Here is a 25,783-nt window from a genome sequence, read left to right as displayed (position 1 = left end):
GCTCAGCGCAGAAAAAATGCTTGCTCGCAGTGTCCCAACAGTCATGGAAATTCTGGAAAAATCCTGCAAAAAAGTTGTATGGAAAAGTCATACAAAATCATGGAAAAGTGGGAGGAAAGGCTGTCCATGAATCCTGTTGTCAGCCTGGAAAAAATCACGGAAATTCATGGAAATCAAGATCATGCAAGGTTTATTTTTGACGGGTCATGTTTAATGCGATAGTACATGTAGAATAATGATGAATTTACCCCTTACGTTCTAGTATATCCTTGTCAGTCTATAACAAAATTTTCTCTGCAAAATGGCATTGAGTGTCACAGTAATTGTCAAATTTTAGTCCTTCATAAAGTCATGGAATTTGGTTTTCAGGTTTCTGTGGGAACTCTGTGCTCAGCCAATTTAAAGAAAACAGGTAGCCTGCCTAAAATCATGCTGTGCTGTTGAAGGCTTATGACTGGTTTTCCAGGAGATATTCACTGGGCACATTCATGTACAAAACACTTGCAAGAAAAAGGGGATCAGTAACAAGAGTCGCACAATGTGCATGTATATTGCTTGTGACTAGCTCACAGCTGACCTACCCTCAGCATGTCAATTGCCCAACAAAACCTTCTGGGCCTGGATCATCAACCGAAAGGTCACGTAGTGCTTCTTTGCTTACTGTTTCCCAGCTTGATTTTGCTGAGCCAGAATGTTTGCTCAGCAGTGTTTGCTGCCAAGAAGCTGCGTCGGAAATGCAGACTCGTTAGTGAAACTGAAAAGTAGACTCATCTGAGTCACAGCTCACACTCAGTTTGGGGTAGTAAGACTCAGCCTGCGGGACTTTGACTGCTTTTGAATCTAGGTCCCTGACTTCCACTTCCAGCAAACACATTTGTCCTACCCAAACAGGCAAACTCTAATTGTCCATCACAGAACAGTACAAGTACACTTCTCATTGAGAATTATCTATTCATTAAGAAGTGCTTTACATGTTAACCATTTACCCAGATCTTTCCTTTTTAAGCCTAGTCTACATGTACATGTATGTACATGTACATGTATGTATGCCCATGCATTCTCAATCATAATTCTACAAATACTGTACATGTAGGCCTATACAGTTATATGTACTTGTACTTGCAGCATTAATGATATTCTGGTGTTAACACAACCCTTATTGATACATACAGTGTACATCAGATCCTTTTTTGTTATACCCTATTGTGGGGGGGAAAAGGAAAGCTGTCTCTCCAAATTTCATGGCCAAAAATTTTAGAATCTGTGGAGAATCTGTGAAGAAGTGGCTGAAACATTTGAAACGTAATCTAAGAATTGAATGGGAATCTGTAGGTCTGTTTTTTTTTAAATACATGTACATGTAAGAGGGACGGTTTTATGGTGCTTCTGTATAGATGTCTGAATCTTGAAAACTTCAAAGGGAGACATACATGTACATGTACAGGTACATACACATAGTAGCAGTTCAGGAAATGTTGCCAGAACTAAAGAAAGTTGATGACAGATTTCGTCTTTCAGTGTCATTTTTCAAAGGCCGTTTTCTTCTTGCTGATATGTGTGCATGTGCCAAGTTGTTACCTTATAAGGAGAAGATTTGCGTGATTTCTACTATTTGGCATGTGCTCTTGAATAGTGCTTACGATGAACAACAGGAAGACGGGGATTGTCGGGAGGAAGAGCCAATCAGTGTTGTTGGTTTAAGGACCGTCTGAAGTCAACTACATGTACCTGGGAAACTGGAAGGTCAGATTGGATCGCAGTTCTTCAGAAAAGGTGGAAATGCATTGTGACACCCCAAAACTAAACTTTTGATTATTGATTACATACATGTGTATCCCATAATCACATCACTTGAACAGTGCAGTGGCATCTGAAGGACTCTTTACTGAAGTGGGTTAATAAGTTTACATGGGGAGAGGGGGGCTGTTACTGATTGAAGGTTTGCAAAGTGGCAGTGGTAGGATTTGATCTGACATCACAAAATCACATTTGGACAAGCTTTCCCGCACAAGTATGAATCGGTCTTAGCATTTGTTCCTTTAGCACACACTTGCTGTCTTCATGCATTCAGTCAAATCCTCTCCAAAGACCAATCAGAAGAACCAGAGTAAAGAGTGTCAAAAGAATGCCTCTTTCACGTTCAATTGAAGAATTTATGACTTGCGACTTGATGGCTTGTGATAGACTTGTGGACTCAGTTACCGGTATAACTTTTGGCACGTGGCTCTGGAGTTTCGGTTTTACAGGTGTCCCAGATACTGCTGGTGACTCTGTTAATTGTCAGGTTCTTTAAATATCCCGGCAAGTTTTCTCTGATAAAAAAGGTTATCCCGTATTGCCTCTCCGGACATTGACATTGCACGTGTGGTTTGCCTACATCCTTTGTGCAACTTGGCTCTTGTCATCATGGTCAGATTTGACAGGGAGGCACTTGTGTTCACGTCCTGCTGGCCCGTATTGGATAATGGCCAACACTGCACAGCTCCCATCCAGCTGAACGTAACCAGTACCCATGCAGCTGCTCAAACTGGTCACTGGGAGATGACATAAGATCAGAGGATGAGAAGTGGGTGGTCTGGGAAAAGGAAGCTTTAGATTTTTGTACAGTGCCGCTAACTTACAAAGGTAAACAGATGGTGGTGCCCTTAACTGGCTTGGAAATTGGAGAACCGTAGGTTCCGCAAATTTTTCTGAGGGAGACAAAAGCTAGACGCGAAAAAAGCTGGTGACCAAGAGCTGTTGAGACGGAAAGTTCTTTTGTGGCAATGGGGCGGCTTGTTTGTTCAGCCCTTAGTGAAGTGTTTCCTGAGTTCTGCCTATTTTAGCATGCTGCCCTCATAGGGTAGGGCTAACTTTGCCACCAGTAAGGGGACACGGCTTAATAACAGGGGTCTGTTATATTTCAAGCATGCACGCGTGCAGTAACCAGGCACAACAGCATTGCATGCAAAGGGAATTTCATGTACATACATGTACATGGATGTGGACATGTACCTGCAATCACAGCTGTTGGCGTTGTGAGGTGGCTTGGACATACAGTAGCTCTAGACAGAGGTACAAATGGCGAATGTGTGATTGCTTACATGTATGAACACACAACACAAACCCTTTGTATGTGTTGGAGAAAATCTGAAATGCCTAAGATGAAAGAAATAAGAGGTCTTCATAATGATTTTGAGCAAATTGAGGAGAAAAAATTAATCTGACACACATTCATGTGAAACATATTTGTCTTTTGACTTGATCTTACAGATTATGAAAGTTCTTATTTGTATTTAACTTGGGGCCTTCAACCCCTTTTTTGTTGTGACATCCATTTTGGCAAGATTTGTACAACATTCTATACTGTTGCACTATTCTGTGTGTTATATCTGTGGGTAAAGAACCACCTGTGAACAGGAAAAGCACACCTAAACAGCAAAAGAAGTTCTTGAAGTTACTGAAGGACAAGGCTCCGAATCATGGAATTAACGTCCCATACAAAATGCCCTGTGTTCTTTCACAACCAAAATACACATACAGATCTCTGTGATTTGAAGATTTCTTGAAAGAGTCCGTCACAGCCCTGTGACATTCAACACCGATGCTTTCAATCCTGGCAGACTGGCTTGGATAAAGGAGTGGAAGGTAAGGGCTGTGAAGTGAAACGCAAGGAGGAAAATGGGGAAATTAATGTCATACTTTTGCCACGCTTGATATCAATCCAGCTGGATCTTATAAATGATGTCACAGTGCGTAGGCTTAGTGGCTTCACCTTAGTTGCCTACAAGAAATCTGCAATGCGGCTCGGGGTGTACGGTATTTGAACGAGTAAGTCATGTGATAAGAATTCCCCAATCAGATGACAGGAACTGTTAGAGCGAAAATGACATGAATACATGTCATAAAATGCCCAAGCACATTGAGTGTGTCAGATGTTTGAACGTGAAACTTGGCTCCAAACATACTTGAAATTGCACATGAGTTGAGTTGGATTCAGGGTGTGTTGGCAGGTGACAGGTCACACTCTTGTTATGGTGCAGTGGTCTGATAATGTCAGCAATTTATACCTAATAAAGGAAAATTTCCAGCATCCCTTGTTTGGCAGCAAACCAGCACAGGTCCCTATGTGTTGGTGTGACTTGGTGGAAGGCTGCAACAGGCTGTTTTCTGATAGATTGTACTGCTCCCTTGCAGATAATTCAAATTACCTGTTTAAATGTTGGTTTTGGCAACATTCAGGATGGGGGGGAATCGTGTGGAGTCAAAAAGTGAAGAAATAAAGACACCGTCCTGCAGATTTTGCGCAACCCTTTTCTCTGCGTGATTCTTAATTTCGTTTAGAACGTACAAAATGCAGAGGACACGACAGGCTGCAAAAGTGCCACGTTGTAATGGTGTTTTTTCCCCTTGTATGATATCCTTGACCAGTTGGTTTTTCTTACCCTGATTCCTGGAGATAAAGAGTATTTTGACAATGAATGAACAAGTGTGCCTCTGGACTGGTAAGATACTACCTTCCTTAGTAAGAAAGTTGCTTAATGTGGCTCAAAGACTTTCAGAACACACCAAATGTCTATTCTGCAAACTGGATAACTCATTACATCACTTATGACTCCCAGCTAAAATGTACACAGAATGATCAGTGAATGGCTTATTTCATCTGGTCCAAACTTGCCTGGAATTGGTGAATTTACTGACGTAATTCTACTGTTTATGTTTTAGGACACTCAGCAAAATCAACTGGGCTGTGGGTTAGAACTTTCAGTGAAAGATTGGATGAAGTTATATTTTTTGGAATGAGATGGAGAAAGAGAACAAGTTGTATACAAGTAAATATAGCCGTGCCACAATCAATCACATTTTACCCCTGCCAGGACTGTTGTTGAATTTGAAGCTGAGAAAATGATCTACCTGTTTACACACTGTATGCATGTTTCATGGGCAGAAAACTTTTTTGATAACGAGACAACTAGACTTGCTAGATAGATCTTTAAGTGAAGAGAAGGAGTGACAAATGGGATTTACAGCCTTGCACAACCTGGACCACTTTTTTATGATTAATCCTAAAAGTCATTGAAGGACTGCACTTCCTCATCTAGTCACCTTATGATCTGCCGTCTGCAGTCTTTGTATGCTTGTTGTAAATACCTGTAGGTGCTTTCATGTTGAAGACTGTTGTCTAACTAAGTGTGTCGATAAAGCTGGGAGCTCTTCCAAGACAAGATGAATACTTCGCAGGCAGAAAATATAGGCTACCCTGGATTTTGAAGAATACATCCCTTTCAATCATCACAGCCACTTCCCCAAATACAGTTTAATTCGTGTCCCAATGAAGCATCCCACTAATTGAAACAGTTTGTTCTCAAAGTCCATGGGACCCTAGACTTCTAATTTGGGGTTTTACGGCTTAAGCCCCCTTAAATCTGGTCAGTCAAATTGTACATGTTGGATGAATTTCGTCAGTTCCAGGCACGTACACTCACCCCTTCTGTGGATTAGTGGCATGTCAGATGGAGTTGTAGTCAAGCGGGGCGGTGGAGTTGGATCAAGGCTTGCATTCATTGCTTTGTTAATACAGAAGTATACAATAAAAGGAGTTGCATTTCCACATAGATGAACATTGCTGATACTTGCCAACATTGACAGTGTTTGTACACTTGCTATTAGCAGGTACAGTACGTGTACTTGCTCAAGTGGGTTGTAGGGTACGTGGTCACTTGCTACTACACACAGATCTGCAGGCCTAATACTGTTCCATTCGAATTTCTGTGGACAACCCATTTGGTGAAATTCCATCATTAGTCACTCAACATCGTCATCGATTGGATCTATATCTTATTGAAAAAGTCAGAGGCAGCTTTCTTCACAGGGGCTCCCATAGTGCTGTATACTACCATTTTGACAAGTTTCTTTGAATAATGGTCATGGTCCCACTGAGGGTAAATTGGCTCACATTTTGTGCTTAGGTTTCCTGAAGATGCATCACTGTGCACATCCCTGTCCTGACGGTGATAATGTATGTACGGACTGGTATCTCCAAGTTGTTTGAGATAAGAAGTTGTACCTTATATGGCGCCCTTAATAATCTCGCTTCATTTCCCCTTTTAGTACGGTATCTGTTTCATTTTCAAAGTGCCATTCTCGTCCCCAATTAAGAGGCAGTTGCATTTAGGCTGTTCCTTCAACTATGGCTCACGGGATACAAGGCATCCATCATGGACGATTTTAGTGTCAGCAGTGTTTCATCAAGTTTGTTTTCAAGATGCACATCTCCAAAAAAATATATTCTTTGAGCTGTCAGTAGCAATTTTCAGCCATGGCCCAGACTCTGGCTGTTTAGTTTTGTCAATTCAGTGGTTTTTTTTTTTACAAGATTGGCAACAGTGCCAGCAGCACTCCATCCGGTTTCCGTTTCACTGTCAAAGTGTCCAAGAATCAATCACTTGAGTTGACATCAGTACGATTGGCCTTGTTTAGACCATCTTCAGTTTGAAATGAAACAGCCCCGTCCTACTCAGCTTTCATTTTCAAGACAGAGCTCTCCATCAATTGAATAAAAAAAAAATTTTCGCCTTATTTTATCCATCCTCGCAGATTTTTTTTAGAGGGGGGGGGAATGATGTTACCAAATAGAAACAGGATGTACATTTTGAAAATCCTGTCCACATTACTTTTATCAGACTGGCAGGCCTCTCTCCTGAAAGTGACTGTAACATCAACCCCATCCCAGTCAACAGTGCATTCCTCCCCCCTCGGGACCTGACTAAGCATCAGTCACACAGCATGCGGCAAGGATTGGAGAGGAAGAAAATGAAGAAGAAGATGAGGAACCTGATTCCTGTCTGGTGACTGTGTAAAAGAGCCACTAATCCTGTAGTGGTTTGGGACCTACAATGTACATGTAGTTTGTGTAGAGGGATCACAGAGCCCTCCTGTCTGCACTAGCGGTGCTGCCCGTGAAGATAACTGCATTAAGAGGGAAGGCGCAGAAGTTGAAAATCATTGGAGTTGTGATGGATCACAGTTTTGTGTATGTAAAAGATATCCCGCTCGTCAAATTTAGTAGCCGAGATTGCATCTGCTATTTTGATATTTCACTGTGTTTAAGAACCTGATAACGGAGCAGCTAAATTAGCTGTGACGCGTACCATAAATGAACTTGTGCATTTAGGCTGATTGTGAAATCTAAGCATGTGTGTCCTTGTATGATAAAAATGATGGAATGATGTTTTGCAGGACAAGAGGGATAGGCAAGGGAATGTACATGTACATATATATTGAACCCACTGCTCTACAAGCAAATCATCTTTACTCCCTGCAGGAACAGGCTTCCTGTGCCAGTGTCGGGATTTCAATATTTTGTGAAATTACCTACATTTAAATAATGTACCGGTGCTCCTTTACTCTAAGGACATATTTTGGAGGCTGCTTGGTATCAGAGTTGTAGTAAAGTCCATCGCAAGCTGATCACAAGGCAGTCGGATCACACGTCTGGTAAACAAAACACATGACAACTTCATGTCGTTGTTACAATTCGTATCAGTTGCTGGTTACTTGGACTGGGAACTTGACAACTTGGGATGGAATTTTGCAGGAGTTGGGCATGTTAATTTGCATTTGGTATTTTAGTGACAAGACAAGGCTGCAGAGAAAGAGCATCTCCCAAAACACAGGCAGCAGACACCATAGGAAGCAAATTAAGTTACCAAGCCGTAAACGTCTAGACGAATAGCATTGAGACATGCTCAAACAAACTGATTGATGAGCAGTGAATTATCAGCAGTATGAAGACAGTTTGAGAAACCCACCTGCATGTGGTTTGGCACTAACCCCCATCCCCATCCCCAAACTCCCCCCCCCCCTCCGTTGTCACCTAACCACACAGCCAGACACTGATTGCCACTAAGCTCCAGGGCTCAACTCTTAATCCAACCTGGATTAGCGCTCGTCCATTCCAATTTGGGCTAATTTGTGTAGATAACCCACGCTCAGGAAACAGGGGGGCTTGAGTCACAAGTCGGTCACAGTGAAATACCGGGACCAGGTCGGCCTCAGTCGCGTACTGAGGAAATGACCGCCTGCAATTACAGCAAGAGTGTTGTTTACACTTTGGTCCTAGGTATTCAGGGCAGGTGTTGGGAGGAGGGGCCAATATTATTGGGGTCTTCACAGAAGAGGAGTAAGATAAAATCGTTCGTTCCATTGCTTTGGGGGAACCTCACAGAGGCAATGATTTCCCTACCCACTTCATGTTCATTACAGACCACCATGGAATGTTTTGTACTTTCGCAAGTTACATGGGAAGTTTAATATGCAAACACCTGCCCATTTACATGTACATGTGTTAGTAGGTTTTGTTGCGTTTTACTGAGCCAAACTGCGTTGTGCCCACACTAGAGGCCAGAAATTCTTCAGGGTTTGGATTTCGACATGATGCAGAACAATGCTTTGTATGCATTGTTTGCACTGTGGACATGCAGTATAGGTGTCATGCTCATTGTTCCCATACAAAGTCAGAATTGAATTTTTACGTCAGAAACGGTCAGAGGTTGGATTGCTTCAGTGTGAAAAGAATGAACTTTACCTCAAGGGGTATGTGCAAAAAAAATCCTCTGAGTGTTGGGAAGGGCCCACACTGTCCATAGTTTGAAACCCACAAATCATTTTTGAAGGAAACAATGCAGAAAGGGTTTTTTGAAGATGTAACAGAAGGTAACCAAAAAAAATCAACTTTTTCCATTTTTTATGCTGAAATGGGGGGAGAGTGTTGATGGCTGGATGTTTATGTCAGAGCAAAATTGTTATTTTGAGCTGTTAAACCATCTGAATGTCTTTCAAGAGAAATCTACTAAAAAAAAAGATACTTTAAAACCACTTTCATGTTGATTTTCAAATTCTGACATTGACTGACCTTTCCCGCAAAATGATGTTGTGGCAATTCAAGGTTGATCAGTGACAAGCCCGTAATGAACTCCAGAAATTGTACTGGGACTGGTCCGTAAGAAAAAAATGGGCCCTGTTTTGAAATAGTCCTCATTAGTAACTGGCGGTCACTAACAGGCAAGCATCCTTGTTAGGAGATGACGAGGGACTCGAGAACTCAGATGACAGACAGGGAGAGGTTATTCCAGATCTGCAACCCTAGAAGGAAGTGTTTGCCAGGCAGGATTCCAGTTTGACCTTGACCCAAGTCAAGGAATATTACACACGGTGTCCGACTTCAATTTATCATGTCATCCACTTGAAAAATCAACAGGCTGTGCTGGTTTTTATCTTTAGATTTGCCCTATACTGGCATGAGTTTAATTGATATATAAGTTGAATGTACTCAGAGCTTTTCCAGAGCTTTTGACTCGTCAACTTCAACCCACAACCACTCTGGTCACGGTGACATCCGGCTTCCAAAATGTTGTCAATAATTCCGTCTACATGTACATATACCTCCAATGTTGTGTTTGTCATCCTTGTCCCAACCGGTGAAAAGGTGTCAGGATTTCTGTTCCGAATATATTCAGGACCTCTCAACTGTCATTTCTCTGACATCAGTTTTGGTTGCAAGTCTTGGGAAACAGCTGTCGTCACTGTTCTTTGTTTATGTACACAGACATGTTTGTGAGTGAAGAAGATGTTATGTTGCCATTTTGTGTTCAATATAGAAAACAAGTACTGTACCATCTCTCCATTCATTTCATGAAACATCTAGTGTCATGGTTTGTTGGCCTTGTGAATATTTGAGCAGACTATGGGAATCACACCGGTTATAGGGATGCTATAAGTTTGTGCAGAGCTGTGAAAACATCCCATAACAGTGTTTACAAGATTCACCTCAATATTGAGGGCTTCAAACCGCCAGCGTCACCAGGCAATTCCCTGTGGAAGTGTTTCCTATGGTGGGAAAGGGGGGTTATCTAATTGTACATAGGATTTACACATAGTTTCCCTTGGATTATCTTATTCTATCTGTTTTGCACAGAATGCTTTTAAAATTACACAAAAATAATGCAAAGACACGTATTGGATTTCTTTTTTTTTTTTTTTTCCCCCATGATTACCAAAATGCCAGTCCACCGCAGTTTTCCTGAATTTGTTAAATATGAATGATAGGCTATTGAAGTAAAATAACAGCGGCTTACATGTACTTTGCGAGGATATGCCTGAAGAAGTGTGCCGGGATCGAAGCCACAGTCCTCAAGCATGAGGAATTTCCTCTAGCATTTTGGAAAGATTATCTGCCCTCTCTTTCAGTCCCCCCCAGAGACATGTAACAGGGCCCCCTTCCAACTTTCAGAACTTTTCTGCCGCAACTGAGACCCCTTTAAATCTTGACAGTGGTGACAGTGAAGACCCCCCGAGGAAAACAGGTCCTCAACTTCCACCGCCGCCGCAGCAAACTGCACATGAAGTCAGACCATGCAGCATATATAGAAGATTTTTGGTCACTTGATTTTTGACGGTCAGCGTTCAATTTACACAGATGTGCGTGGAAACGCATGTGCCTTCCAAGTCTCTCAATATACTTGCATACATGAAATTGCCTATAAAAATGTGCGTGCCTTCACAGACGTGGTACGCTTCCTGAAATGCCTTTGCCCGTCATGTTACATCACATGAAAAACCTTTATACTGGTGTACAATTCCTAATTTTTACTTGTGCCTTTTGATAGCTTTATCCTTTTTTTTTTAACCCACCCAAAGGGAGCTACAATAAAATGGGATGATGTGCTTAACTCTGTAGTGATAGCCCGGGTAATGCACGGTGGTGCTGCAGACAGAAGTGGTAAGCCAAAAGATCTGAAAATCAAATTAAATCCATGTATAATTGTCTGTTTCTGGTGTTATAGTTTTATTTCAACCTTTTGTCAGCTCTAAAATTTAGAGTTTTTCAAAGTGTCCATAAATTGTGTGAGGTCATTAGTTTTCTTCTGGTGGGTTTGCTCTGTTGATATGTGAAAGTTTGTTCGTCTTGCAGGATTGATTCATGTAGGTGATGTGGTCCATGAGGTGAATGGGGTGGACGTGAGGGGAAGAGACCCTGACGAAGTAGTCAGCCTCCTGGTAAGTCAAATATCCTCCTGCAATGTAGTTAAAACTGGGCAAAAGTCACAGCACATTTCTGGTGACATCTTAATTGGGGATCATTGGTAACAACGGGATGCCCTTGGCAGTGTTCTCCTGAATAACTCAAGTTGTGATTTCAAAGTTGGACTGGGTAACTTACAGTGGACTCATGAATGCTTGTGATAGACTTGTTAGAATGAATGATGTTGGACTTGTGACGATTGGTGGTGGATTTGTGCAAACTTTTGAAGACTTGTTATTTACTTGACAACATCACTAGTCTCCCATATCTTGTGGTATCACAAGGTGACAATCAAAAGTCCATTCAAAATAATTTAAGAAATTGATCTCTTGCAGATTCTCTTTTTCAGAAGTTTTTTTTTGGGAACATGTTTGTTTCGTGAATCATGAATAAATTATAACTTTATGTAACCAAACTAATTTTATGGACCTTTGTTATGCTATTCAGACTCGGTCTCATACTGGCCACTGTACTGATAATTTCTATGGAAGTATAGCCTCGTAAAGCACCAGACTAATTGGCTTTTTCTCCATACATGTACTTTGTGCGCAGTCCTCATCCGATGGAACAATCACCTTCAAGCTCGTCCCAGCCGAAGTCGAGACAAGAAATGCGATGGAGAGCCAGGTAATAGAGTTGTCAGAGGCATGATGGGATGCATCCTCAGGATGCATCCTCACCATGACCACTGGCTAATCACTGCTCAGTCATAGCGGTACATTCCTCCCTAACTAAACACTGATAGTTGTCAAGAGCCACTGCAGTCAGTTTCTAAGTTCAAATTGATGTAGAATTGAAAAAATATGCAAGCTCAAACCTGGAATCAAGTTATCAAGTAGTCAAGAGGCCGTACATGGATTTAAAGGTGTTTCAGCTTCTATTGGGTTAACTACCTCTATGAAATTTGATCCATAAAGCAAAGACTGAAATTAAAAATCTTGTTTTGCAGTACAAAGATAATGCTAAAGGAGAAATTTGTACATGTATACGGTCTCATAGGAGTTGTTAATGTCCTGTTAACATTTATTTGGTTTATTGTTATGTTTAACATTTAAAGTGTGATATGATTTTTGTATTTCAAAGTTGGATAAGTTTTAAAAATGTATAGACTGACCCTAAATTTTATTTTAATTCATGAATGTATTTTCTGTAACACGACTTTGTCGTTAATCTCCCAGCAGAATTAAAAAGTCCTTTAAAGTTCTTTCATATTTGTGTTTATAGTGCTTAGATAACAGTCTCACAGCTGCACAGACCATTTTACGAACTAACAGTTGTGAAATGTCTCATTGTATTTGGTCATTTCAATTCCAAAATCACCTCACCAAACTAACGCAGGCATTTCAGTCAGTAAGATAACCTAGAAACTATTGCAGATGCACTCATACAAAAGAAGTACATAATGGATTTTAAAGTTGCGGAAAAGCGTGTGATTTCTCTACTTTCAGGATCTTCTTATGTAACATGCAGTGCAAAGAACAGTCTTGATTGTGTAATTTTTACCCCTAATTATCCAAACAGAGGTTAAAAATCACAAAAAGTAATCAAAATGGTTGGCGATATTCCCAACTAAACCACTATTTTTACATTTTTTGTTCCCATTCCAGAAATGTGAAATAATTCCAACGCAGGTAATGGCACTGAGGCATGTGGCATGCATTGTGCGATCTTCAGAGATGTGAAATGTTGTGTTTGCAAAGAATTTATTTTCAGACAACAAAAAATCAAAACAAAACAAGGTCCTCTCCTGAAAGTAAAGGTGTCTGACATTAACAAAGATCATTGTGAATAAGTAACTTCCAGGCACTCATTGTCAGGTGCAGGCCAATTGCATTATTCATGAGGATTGTTGCTGACGTCAGAAAAAGTTACATGTATATTCATTACTCACTCTAGTTGTGTTCCCGAGGACATGACCATGACACAGTTTCCCCAGGTTTTTTGTTTTCTTTGGCTTGTTTTGTTGTTGGTTTCAGTTTCTGTTTTGGTTTGTTTTCAAAGCCTTTTTAAAAGACTGTTGCAGGTCTGTTTATTATTCAGAAATGAGTTTGCCTATTCATGTGTATTGACACAGCATGTTTGCTTCAGAAAAAAACACAATATGCATGGCAGGAAGGATCATTATTCATATTTGCAGCTGCTGTGATGTGGGACACTTTTTTTTTAGCAACCGAGCAAATCATGATGTGCATTGAGAAGTCTAGTTATAATGTTTTTCCTCCAGGGTTATGAACTTATTAAATAAGGCCTGTCTAGTGGTTGGCTTCACTTAGTTGCGTGCCAATGAGAAAACTCTTACCATGGCTAGCAAATTCCCTATTTAGATACTTCTTACATCACAATCTAAAAATAAAACAGTTGTTTTGTTCATACCATCTTTGCTGTGCAGAGGTAAAAGGTTTGAATCCCTCAAAAAATGAGTGATTCACCACAGAAGTACCAACTTTTGATTAACTCTAACTCTAATCCAACTTGAAATTTCGTATTTGGTGAAAATTAAGGACTGTTGGATTGGATTTGGGACTTGAATTACCTGAAAGACAGTGGTTGTGTCACACAACAGTGTGTCACATGTTGTTGCGATGGTCCAAAAGTGGCCACAAAGCAAAACAGCACAAATATGGGCTATTTGCAGGAACAACCTTTATATGACCTCCTTTATATGACACTCCTTGGGGCTGACCTGATAATATCATCCTCGTCTTTATTTATTCATTCATGTAATACAGTAATCATCCATGTTTGTTCATTTCCATTGCATGTTGCTGCTACCCTGTGCCATGCCATTTCAGAAAGTGAGTTCATTTTTTTTTTTTTTGCGTTTCTTAAGTTGATGACATTTGTTCTCCCCAAATTATTTTAAATAACTTCTCAATCTGTTGGTAAACATTCTATAAAGTCTGTACTTTGATTTGCAGAAGTTATAGAAGGTTCATGAAGAGCATTTTTATCGCAAATCTAGTCTTACTGTCAGAAATCTGGAACATGGATACGAAAGAACATTTTTCCCTCACCTTGGCAACACCTTAGCTAGAATCACTTACAGATTTGATGCATGACAAATTTAGCATTGCACCTAGTGGTTCTTCCATGTCCACCTTGTTTTGATTTAAAGGAGTTTGTACAATTTAAGAATGCAGGTCCCGGCCATTATTGCTGGTTAGGCCTTAACAGCAGTGCGAGGAAAATTTCTTTTGGTGGCGAAAGTCAAGAGCAAATTGGGGCAACAAAAACTGGGCCAATTAGCATTTTGGTATCCAACATGTGGGTTGCCCTTCCACTTACGGAACAAGTATGTGCGTGCGTGTGGCTCACACCCATTGAAAGTTAAATAAAGCATTGGGTTCTTGCACAGCGGTTTGACGTTGGATGTTTGACAATTCAGGAAAGTTCCCCAAGAAATGGCAGTCAATATGGATGATATTTTATATTTCTGTTAATGATCATACTTGCTCTTTTTCATTTGTAAATCAGGTGCGCGTCAAGACATATTTTGACTACAACCCGTATAACGATAATGCCATCCCCTGCCCAGAGGCGGGGCTGTCCTTCAAGAAGGGCGACATCTTGCACATCGTGAACCAGGACGACCCGATGTGGTGGCAGGCGAGACGGGAAGGGGTGAAAGGCCCACGAGCTGGCCTCATCCCCAGCAAACTCCTACAGGAAAGGTACACTGACATCCAGGGACGGATCCAGAACCACTTTTTGGGGGGGAGGGACCATGGTCCCTGTTGGCCCCCCTCCCCCAGTTCCGTCCTTGACCAGGGCCCAAAAAGTCTTTTGCAAGTTAAATTTGAATAAAATCTGGTACACTGAGTTATCTGATTGCACATAAACACGACAGTTTGAATTCCCCAGACTAAAGACACTGTTGCTATACCTCGTCATTGGGGCAAGCTTTTGCAAAGCGACCACCGTTTCTGGAATGGACTGGTTTCTTTATGCCCTTCATAGCCATTGAGAACAGTGCACTGGTGCAAGGCGTCTCTTATGTAACTAAGCAAAAGCTTGCCCTGAATCACAAGGTAATAGCAACAGTGTTTTTAGTATGGAGAATACACATTGTTATGTTCATGTGAAGTTAAAGAACTGAGTGTACCAGATTTCATTAAAACTTAATGCGCAAAAGGCTTAATTTAGAGGGTTGCAAAACAGGAAATGTTGCTTGGCACAATTTTATACTAAGCAAAAATCAGCTGGGAACAAGCCACAAGTAGTAGACACATTGAATGACAGTTTAGCTGGTAACCCGTTTTTTTGCTAAGCAGATATTTTCTGCATCACATTTAAGTAGATATATGAAACCCGGCCACAGCAGTGCCAAGCAGTTCTCAGTCACTTAAACTGGTATACAAGCCTGCAGGACCTGTGGCAATGCTAAAGATGTTAGGCAGGGCCTAATTTCACAGCACTGGTTAACGTTAAGCAATTTTTTGCTAACCACAGCATAAAAATTTGCTCAATGGTGAGCATATTTAATGACCATCAATTTACATTTGCTGTACTTAACACGGAAGTTTCATGGGCACGCATACAGATTTCCATTGTTACATCACTAACAGAGTTGCTGACTCAAGTCATGTGACTTGGACTCAAGTTGCTATTTTTGTGACTTGTGACTTGACTTGTAAATACCAGCTTTGACTTGTGACTTGACTTTGACCTGCAAAAAATGACTTGGACTTGCAAAAATGACTCGTTACCAACCCAAGTCAGACTCTACTCAGCTGGCCCCATAAATTTTTATTACTCGCAACTCGTAACTTCTTGAAGTTGTGCTTACAGCATGGCGTACGGTCTCCATGACATACGTGGAGCCTCTGTTAGCGTAAAATCGTGCACTTAGCAGCGCCTTGAAATTGGGCCCAAGTCTCAAACTTTGGGGCATTCACCTAGCAGTTAGGATTAGTGACCCCATAATAGTATCTGGGGTTTGAATCTAGCAGTTGGTTGTAGGTTTTTACCTTGGGAAAATTAGGGCTGGTTCATACTTGCTGTGTTTGCAAACGCGGAGCGCGTAATGTAAATGTTGTTGGCACTTTCGTCTTTTCTCAAGTCTCAGGTACGTGTGTGCATCCAACAAAAGTTTTTAAAATTTCAAGTTGTCCGACTACGCATACGTTTGGTGCATACGCACTATCCATTATTTTCACAAACTGCATTCTAGGGCGCCGCCCTATTTCAGAATTTCAAGTTGTCCGACTACGCATACGTTTGGTGCGTACGCACTATCCATTATTTTCACAAACCGCATTCCGTCACGCAATGTAGACGCCTCAGAATAGACCCTCGCACTGCATACACAGTGCGTACGCAGCGAGTATGAACCTGCCTATACTCTACCCCTACTTTCCTCTACATAAACGAGTATAAGTGGCTTCATTATAGATGTTCGAGAATATCAACTTCTAAATTGGTCTCGTACTCTCGTGATATGATATAATAATTGTACGGTGCTTTAAGATCACTTGCATGATGGAAAAGATCAGAAGTATTACAGTTACTCTTAATTATATCAAGGACGGTCTCAAGATCTACTTTTGAGGACCTGCTGCAAAATTGAGTTTGAGATTTCATTGATATTTTGAAATTGTTATGATTTGAAACCTTTTTCTTCTCTAAACTGCAGACGGCAGGCTCTCAACAAATGTCCTACCATGCCGCTGGGCAATCACTCAACAGAGTTGGCGTTTCAGAGGAGCTGTAAGATTATTTTGTTTCCTTCCTCTGTGTTTTGTGGGGATTTTCATTTTTTTTGTTTCTTTTTTTAATTCCTTATTTGAAAACGGTTTTTGGAGAGGAAAAATGGGTTCCCTACTTCAGACAACACATGAATTTCAAAAACAGTCAAAAGTCAAGAAAACAGTATGTTTGGCTATGGAAAGCCTTGGAAAATTTATGGAGAATGTCACAGAAAGGTTATGGAAAATTAAGGAAAAGTTATGGAATTAGAGGAAGCTAAAGAACAAGCCTTGGTTAAGGTCTAATTCCCAGCTCTGATGCATATGTTCTATTAGTTTTGTAGACTAGAAAAACAAGCGAAATGGACCATAGTTTCTTGAATCCTAATGTATTTCTGTGCCTTTTGACGTTAATTCAAGCCTGAGTTTCTTAAAGTAAATTTCCACCATTTGGATTTAACAGCTCTGAGGATTCCCACTCGAAGCGGCGGTCTCCGTGGCAGCAAACGGAAGATCAAGAAGATTATGTACCAAGCCAAGAAAAGTGACGGTAGGTTGTTTTGGTTGGTTCCTTTTTTTTCATTCTTTAAAAATCAGCATTTGTGACTCCTCAGTGCTCTTCTAGTTGTTCTGTCTGGTCGGGGACTTACGGTACTTAAAAATGGTCTCATCTGCAACACTGACCGAAGAGGGAAGATGGACTTAAATAGAAACTGATACCAAATTAACTTGCGTGGAATGTAGAAAGCTAACCCCCCCAAAAAAGTTACCCACTGAAACATCATGCTATTGAATTTATTTGCCAATGAGGTTCTCTGCTTGTTTTTGTTTGAAAAGATCACGCACCTGTTATTTTCTGAGCAGTCATTTTGTTTATAAACTCAGTAAAATTGTACCTAGTGTTTTCGTATTTATTTAGTTCCTTTAGCACCAAGTGATTTTGCCTGACTTATTGAGATTTGTAAATAATAGCTCACAGTCATCTTTGTATGGACTCAGTGTGTCACCTAACATTTTGTGTTCGCGTACTTATTGTATTGAGTACGCACTACCAATTTCCGAATGAAGGCACCCCACCTACAGGTCGGCAACAGACTAATGGCATACTAGGCTGAGCCCAGCCTTCTCTTCAGAGCCACCGAAGGCCTACTCATGCAAGGTGTCATCATGGTCATTCTAAGTGTCCATATCTGACTTTACAAGGTTTTTTCCCCCCTTCTGGGCTGGTTAGGTCATTGATTTTCATCATATTATTTTCACTTCTCTGAGAAGAGCTTGATCAAAGTCAGGTTCCTTGTGAAGAGTTTTTTCAGATATTATGATGAAGAAGTGAATCAATTAGTTTGTTTTGTTTTGGTTTTTGCCATCAGAATTTGCCCAGCATGAAATCATGACCTACGAGGAAGTGATCCCATATCTTGCCACGGAACATCCGCGACCAATAGTTCTTGTCGGTGAGTCAAGGAACAATTACATGGAGGTCTCAACACTGTATAAGGCAATCATCATGTCAACATTTAAAATTGAGTTTTATTTCCATTCTCGACTTGTCAGGATTAGATACATGGACAGCCTTCCAGTTCGGAACTTTTTTCATTTAAAGGTTTAAATGTGTAAACGTCCCACCCTTACCATGCATGCATCATGCAAGGTACATGCACATGTATGGCTGAAACCTCATGATTACAACTGATGTAATAGCCTGATTTATAGAAGCGAGTTACCGGCCTGGTGTCAGAAAGAACTGCCGGTCAGAAGTAAATGTGCCACTTGTAGTTTTTGCCACGATGAAAGTGTCTTTGTCGTCAGTCCTGCCTGAAAATTGAATCCACTGATGACTTGTGCTTGATTATTAATTGTTTATTTTCCCTTTTGTTTTTTGTCCACTCAGGACCACCAGGAGTTGGTCGGAACGAGCTGAAGAGACGAATGATAGCAACCAACCCAGACCGCTACCAGCCCGCAATTCCCCGTAAGTACTGACATGCGTGGTGGTCTCTGTGATCAAACAGAGGAGTGCTCAAACAAGCAAACCTACATTGAATACGTGCCCACTGCTTTTTTTCCCCACACATGACTAGAGATCACTGTTGCATGAAATGACTGAACTCAACACTTTTGGCGGCTCCTTGGTTTTTGGTTTTATTTTTTGCATTGTTCAGCGTTTAGGCTTCATGTACACAGCAGCCTTATTTACAAACAAGTACATATTATTTACCATTCAGGATATTTTAAGCCGCAAAACACTGTAGATACATCACATGCAGGGCTTGGCTCTGAGGACACCCACTGTACTCAGAATATCCGTACGAAACTTTTCCGACCTTTGTCGCGTTCAAGTAAAATGATGGTAACGTCACCAGTCTCTCCTCCTGTGTTTTACGTCATACCTAATCACTCCTTATTTTTTTCAAATGCGTGTTATTAGACCACCTGACGAGGTGCTTCGAATTATAAATTTGAGCAAACAAATTTACCAGAATGCAGGTGGAGGTCTCCGAAACATGGCACCCGGGGCTCTACCTTTGTCAGTATCTTCATTTAGGGTTGCTATTCACAAGCCATAAACGGGCCAATGATATTCCGTTTGAATAGCGTGCATCAAGGGATCGCGCCAAAAGCAATTATATGGTGGTTTCATATTTTTCAGATACCTCAAGACCCAAGAAGTGGGCGGAGGAAGACGGGAAGGAGTATTACTTCATTGAGAGGTCGCTAATGGAGGAGGCCATCCGAGGGAACTGCTTCTTGGAGTATGGGGAGTACAAAGGCAACCTGTACGGGACCAGCATAGAGACCATCAAGAGGATCTCCAAGGCAGGCAAAGTCTGCATCGTCAACGTGCATCCGCAGGTAGGGACGTGGAGACTTTGGTTTATGGGCTAATACCGGCAACTGGAATTAGACGTCATCAGTGCCTTGGTACCACACTCGGAGGTTGTACACATGGGTTAAACACCCAGTGATTAAGTATGTGGTGTGATCTGCACTTGAGGGGGATGCCGCTGCAGTAAAGGCAGTCTCCTTGGATTTGTGACTGGGGTGCTTACACTGACCTACAAGAGGTGATGTGGATGAATGTGGAAAAATCCACGTTGTGGTTATTTTTCCATGTTCATTCAAAACTGAATCTGCTTGCCCTGAAGAAGGTGCTCAGAAACCGAAAGCTCGGCAATCATATATTTCAGAGCACTGATTTAATCTTATATTATTGTCGATATTCAGAAAGTGTGTTACTTGGAAACACAATGCTTCATAGGATTTCCTACACTGAATGATCAATTTTTATTTATCAGTATCCATGTTTGTAGTCACAAATTCTGAAAACATAAATGTTATACAAGTTCATAGAGGAAAAAACACAAAATCACATCTTTGAAGACATTTTGCCCTCTCCAAATAGAACAGGCCATAACATATTTTGGAATTGCGCGACTTATTACCCTTTTTTGTAGAGCGGGTCACAAATGCTTGCCTACTGCAGTGGTGGCCGATCTCAGGCAAACTGTGCTCATGTTGCACATTGACGTCTTTTGATCAGACCTCAAACGTACATTCTCACAGTATTGCAGGTGTGCCAATTGAGTTGACACACCTGCTTGCATGCTGCAGCACAGGGCAGTGTGGGCCGTGCCCTGGTTCAGTCTCAAATGGTCAGGCTGTTGTGAAGAGCTGTTGATACCAACACTATAGACTAACGAATACTGTAGTTGTACACGGAGACGCTGGGATACGTGTTGCCAACATGGTGTGCAATAATATTTCTTGTGTGGGTTTTCCTTTATACTTGTACCCGACAAATAATTTTTAAATGACATTACCCTGGACACACAGGGTAGAAATGCTACGGGTGAATTTAAATGAAGTAATATTCAGTGATTTGTGTGGAACCTGATCATACAATGTGATCCAAGCCAACGTCAATTCTTGATATATCATGTACTGATTTGTAATGGCACCGTTAAACCTACTGAAATGTAAATTATTCAAATATCAGTTGGATCTTTGGGTCAGTTGAAGAGTTGCCGTGACTCCCCAAAAAACCCAGCGTGCACCAGATTTAAGCTCCTGACTACCAGGATGGTTTTCAGTTATGTGTTGGCTTCAATTTCATGGGTTTTCCCATTCCTGTGAAAAACTTGGATTCAAGAATCTCTTGAAAATGACAGCAACAGAAAATCAAACCAAATTTCCCTACTTATAAATGTCCACTTCCTAATTTAAGGGTGCTACTCCAGGAAGAAGAAAAGGATTGTTTCTGACACCCTGTAAACATTACAAAATTTCGCTGGCGTTGCGTGGAATTTCCTGAACAAAAAAACAAACAAAACTGAGTGGAAAGAAGGATCAAAAGTATGGGTCTCATGTGACCCAGTCCAGTCCAATAGGTGAGTTTGCATATTTAGTCAACAAGCTCCTCTCACCGGTGACAAATAGACGGGCTGGGGCAACAAATCAATCACTGATCTCTTTGTTGTTTATCTCCATGTCCCTACCAGGCCCTGAAGATGCTGAGAGAGAGCGACCTCAAGCCATACGTCATCTACGTCAAGCCGCCTGCCCTGGACGTCTTGAGGCAGACAAGGCAAGTCCAGAAAACCAAGCTGGGCCACGACAAGAACGCCAACCGACTCTTCACAGTAAGTAGCTGCTGGATTCAGTGAATTTAACCCTGCCGAACCAGAATGTTCGGCTCTCCATTTGAGAGCGTGCTGGGGGGGGCGGGACCTGGAGTCCAGGTCCGAGTTTAACCACTTTGTGTCGGAGGACATGTATACCCACAATGATTTCCCAATGACAGTTTCACAGGGAGTGTGGAACCGCGTTGTGGAAGTTTCTGTTTGCAGTAATGGGTGACATGTTTGTCATGTACACATGGTTTAATGCCTCCACAGTTTTCCTTGATTTTGAACACTCACAGGGTCTGACTCAGTACGTTCTGAATGACTGTGCATGGTACCTTGACTCGCCCATGAGCCATGGCCAGCCATTGTAGCAATCATCACTACTTGGCATTGCCCGAGTGCACAGCAAATACACTGTTGCATGAATCTTGTACAAAAGAGTCAGAACTTAATGCTTCCGTTTAGTTTTGGATAAAATGACCCTGATATCTTCTTTCTTTTAAGTCAGGATTTTTAGCCAAGAATAATGGGGTATGTTCTTACCAGTAACATAATATTTACCCATAAGGGTTTGAATTATGCTGCTCACTGCACTCATAACACACAAGTCACAAACTAGGAAAGAGTCCCAGTTGGCTTCGCGGCTGAAGTAACATCAAACCTGGTCTCCGTGAAAAAAATGGTGTCATTGTCACATTGCACGTGACTGCACTGACTAGCAACAGATGGACACTAGAGTTCTCTGCAACTTGCACCACCTAAACTGAAGTTCAAGTTAAGCCATGATTTGCTCAAGTGAAACCGTAATTTGGTGCACAGTGCATGGACCTGTATGTTTGCGCTCTGTGAGTTGTGTGAAATGTGCCGTAGCTTGGGCCACGACAGAAATGTGGCATAAGTGGAGTTGTGCCAATGCATAACTAAGGCTTTGCTGAAGCCAGGACCGAAATCGAGTCCGGACAGGAGCCCATTTTGTTCCAACCTAGGACTTTCCTGAACTCACCTGTAACACCCAGTCTGGACACCTACATAATCACAGATATTCCTCTGATGAAATGTTGTACAGGAGGAGGAAATGGTAGACATGATTCATGTCGGCATGCGCATGGAGTCACTCTACAAAAACTACTTTGACGCCGTCGTTGTCAACGACCACCTAACACAATCCTACAACGAACTGATGGACATCGCCAGGAAACTCGAAGTGGAGCCCCAGTGGATTCCCAGTGCTTGGATGAGGTAGATGGAAGCCTATACTACCTGCTCCTTCCAAATGAGGAGTAAGTTATTGTGGCAAAGAATCTTATTTCTTTGGAATGGACACAAGCCGCTTACTCTAAAGTTCACCAGTTTTGAGTATTGTAACAACTTTTTTTAAAATGCATTCTCTTTGTGTGTAAAATTTTCATTGGAGTTACGTTTACCTTCCGAGAACAGATTTTGGGGTGTTTTGAAGTAACACAAGTAATCTTTGCCACAGAGGTAGCAAACCCAAACTTCAAGAAGAAGTTGCATATTTTATAACTTAAAAGCTTTTAAGACCACTCGAGTTACAGTAAAATCAGTTTGTTAGTTTCTTTGATAATATGGAGGATGACCTCTTGACCTGGGATGCGAATATTTATGAGTGCAGTAACAGTGGACAAAAAGGGGACTTCCCAGTTGCTCATGGGCCAAGGAAAGGGTGCAATCTGTGAAACATTTGCACACCCCAGGAAAGGGTCATTGTGTGCTCCAACACCTGTTGGTAAAAACCCCTCCATGGGAACCTCTGAAATGTGTTCAAAAAAATTGCAGTTGCACGAAATATTGAAATTTAAATACATATTAAGGGTTTGTTGTGATTATGTTACATGTACACCACACAGAGTGTGGTAGGTTTGTGCTCTGTCATTGACGTCCAGGAATTGTATCACAAATCTATTCTTAGTAATCAGGTTCCAGCCCATTTATTTTCTTGTTTTGTACAAATACAGGTGTATATATTTGTTAATCAAGAAACGTTTATAAGGAGAGTACATTTTATGGCTGACGAATGGTAGGTGATTCAGTGTAAAAAAATTCTATCAATATATTTATAGGATGCTCAAACAAAGTTTTTGTGTTGGTTTTGCCCGTTTGGTATGTTTTCGTTTATATCACTTTTTTTATTTAACCATTTAACTGTTGATATTCCCAAATAATGTCTTTATTTAACATGAATTGTACAAGTTCTTCATTTTACCGTTTGATTGTTTGATGATATTTCAACTTAATCCGTTTGGTTTTAATTTTTGGTGCTTTTCGTATTTATCAGTTTAGTGCTTTTACCTTACTTTAGTTATTGATACTAACACAGAGCCTGAAAAAGCACTTCCACTTTGGCTAAATGTTTTTGAGAAGCCATCAAGATAGACTATTTGTGCGATTTTATTGCCAAATGCTTCTGAATATTGTTTTAATATGTAAATGCAATTTATGTAAGGCTTGTGCATGGAAGTTTGTTGTCATCTTTTGAAACAAGGGTTCAGTATTTCCTCTGTTTTTTTGGGGGGGCATGCTATTTCAGTATTTTTAAAGAAATCTCCCTTCCAGTGGCAAGTCCAGGGTGTTCCTCAACAGTTAACGGACAAAAATTGGGCCTACCACATGAGAAAAGTGTGCTCACCTTGGACTAACTTTTTAGAGCTGCTTAAGCTTAGAAGTTTGCTCCGTGCAGAAGATGATTGGCTTTAGCAGTGGTCGGTTACCCGCCAAAATGTAGCGCATTGTATATTTCTCATGACTGGTTCCCGGCTGATTTTTGCGTAACATATAAATTTGTTAAGCACTAGTGCCAGTTTAGCAGCTTTACGAAATCAGGCCTTTACAAACACATTGTAGCTTAGGTACACGTGAGGCATTTCTTTGTTCAGCCACTGTTTTCATTCATTTGGACGCTGCTGGAAACTGGATTGATAATTACACTGAAATGAACATATATGACATCATTTTTATCAAAACTGCAGTATTAGATCATGTGGTTGGAGACCATTTCTCATTTGACTGAAAAAGGGGACTCATCTGTTCCATAGTTGTTGTGGTAGCTGGATGTTGATTTGGTTGCTGGGTTCTTTGTTAAGTATGCACTTAACTCGGTGAAAATGTTTATTTTGTTAAAAAAAAATAGCATGTTAAATACCATAACGGCATTTGAGCAGAGGCACATCACTCAATAAACAGTATGTGTTACAGTTGCGGTTCTCCGGGTGATTTGAAACATGTTCCGTTTTCATGCATGGTTGTTGTGCTGGTTAAAATGTATTTCAGCGTTGTTTTGCAGAGTTTTAATGACTTGTTTCCAACACGTCCAAGGTTTATCACACTTGAGTTCAAACCTGCTTAGGCCAGCATTTTTTTATTTATTGGATTACGAACATAGCATGAAATCTTGCAGGGTCGAGGACGGAAATCCCCCTAAAAAAAATCTTTTTAATAATGCTCTGAAGTTCCATTTTGGCCTACAATTAACTTACCTAGGGTTGAAAGAGAAATAGAATTGAATCTAGTCATTTTTTTCATGGACTAAAAACACCGTCGAGAATAACATACTGTCCTCTTTTCATTTTTTCTTCTTCTCGATTGCTATATTGGGAGTAGGCATGTTCGTCATCCAACTAATACATGTTGGCCGTTTTATTGACAAAAAGTTACCGTATGGTGCAATTGAGTTTTAGTGATCGTTTAGTGATCACTTTGCCTTTGGCTTTTGATGTGCTTGACAAGGGCGGATCCAGAGGGCACCCCCCCGCAAAAGGTGGCTTTTATAAGAGGAATGCAAAAGGCCCCCAAATGTTGCCTCAACTCTCATAAAGGCCTTTAAGACTACATAAAAAAATCAAAATATTTCAGCCCCCCCCAAAAAAAATGGTGCCCCCCCAAAAAATTGTTCTTTATCTGCTCTTTATTACGTTGTTTCAACTTCCAGTATCTCACTTCCTTCAGGTTTTGCGCAGTTATTTTGTGGGTTTTTTTTCTGGAGGTAGACTTGGGTTTATTGTTGCATTCACGTTTGAACCCTTTCGCAAATGCAAACACTTCTTTCCGACTCCAGCTTGGAATAGCATTGTTTATTTTTTTTTCTTTTCGAGTTTCTCGGCGTTTCATGATATCATGACTTAAAAATCATTCTGTGAATCGAGTTGACAGGTTACTGCTTCATTGTCTGTCTTTGCTATTTTGTACTGGCCGTGATGTTTAACCAAAGTTGAAGGCCCGGTGCAGAATTTGTATTCAACCTGGTACCTTTCCTCCCGAAGCTGAGCGCCTGTGAATTTTTGTAGAATATGTAGAGTGATATGGTGTCTTGTTGATGTTTGCCAACATATTCAAAACTTTTGACGTACCTCTCCATTGTTACAAAGTAACATGCGCATGTGTTATGCCACAGCTGG

General features: G+C 40.9%; 1 protein-coding gene across 7 annotated transcripts in view; it reads left to right on the top strand.

Moving 5' to 3' along the window:
* Positions 1–24,586, top strand: part of LOC110983605 (MAGUK p55 subfamily member 7-like) — a 53,551-nt gene extending 28,965 nt beyond the window's left edge. For 5 of the 7 annotated variants that reach the window (XM_022242984.2, XM_022242974.2, XM_087134950.1 and 2 more), the window contains 12 exons: positions 10,678–10,759; positions 10,952–11,037; positions 11,615–11,689; positions 12,670–12,693; positions 14,537–14,733; positions 16,695–16,768; positions 17,210–17,296; positions 18,117–18,200; positions 18,638–18,718; positions 19,397–19,599; positions 21,246–21,386; positions 22,438–24,586. In XM_022242984.2, the coding sequence (XP_022098676.2) occupies positions 10,678–10,759; positions 10,952–11,037; positions 11,615–11,689; positions 12,670–12,693; positions 14,537–14,733; positions 16,695–16,768; positions 17,210–17,296; positions 18,117–18,200; positions 18,638–18,718; positions 19,397–19,599; positions 21,246–21,386; positions 22,438–22,614 (1,311 nt within the window). In that variant the 3' untranslated portion in view covers positions 22,615–24,586. The remainder of the gene's footprint in view (positions 1–10,677; positions 10,760–10,951; positions 11,038–11,614; positions 11,690–12,669; positions 12,694–14,536; positions 14,734–16,694; positions 16,769–17,209; positions 17,297–18,116; positions 18,201–18,637; positions 18,719–19,396; positions 19,600–21,245; positions 21,387–22,437) is intronic. The other 2 variants (XM_022243005.2, XM_022243032.2) reach the window with 2 other exon arrangements.
* The last annotated feature ends 1,197 nt before the right edge of the window (positions 24,587–25,783 follow it).

The sequence above is a fragment of the Acanthaster planci genome, linkage group LG03 (genome assembly GCF_054643075.1).
Source record: "Acanthaster planci isolate LZ-2023a linkage group LG03, COTS_SCS, whole genome shotgun sequence".
In the NCBI taxonomy this organism is placed as follows: domain Eukaryota; kingdom Metazoa; phylum Echinodermata; class Asteroidea; order Valvatida; family Acanthasteridae; genus Acanthaster; species Acanthaster planci.
Note: the sequence above shows the minus strand (reverse complement) of the source record. Positions and strands in the feature narration are given on the sequence as shown.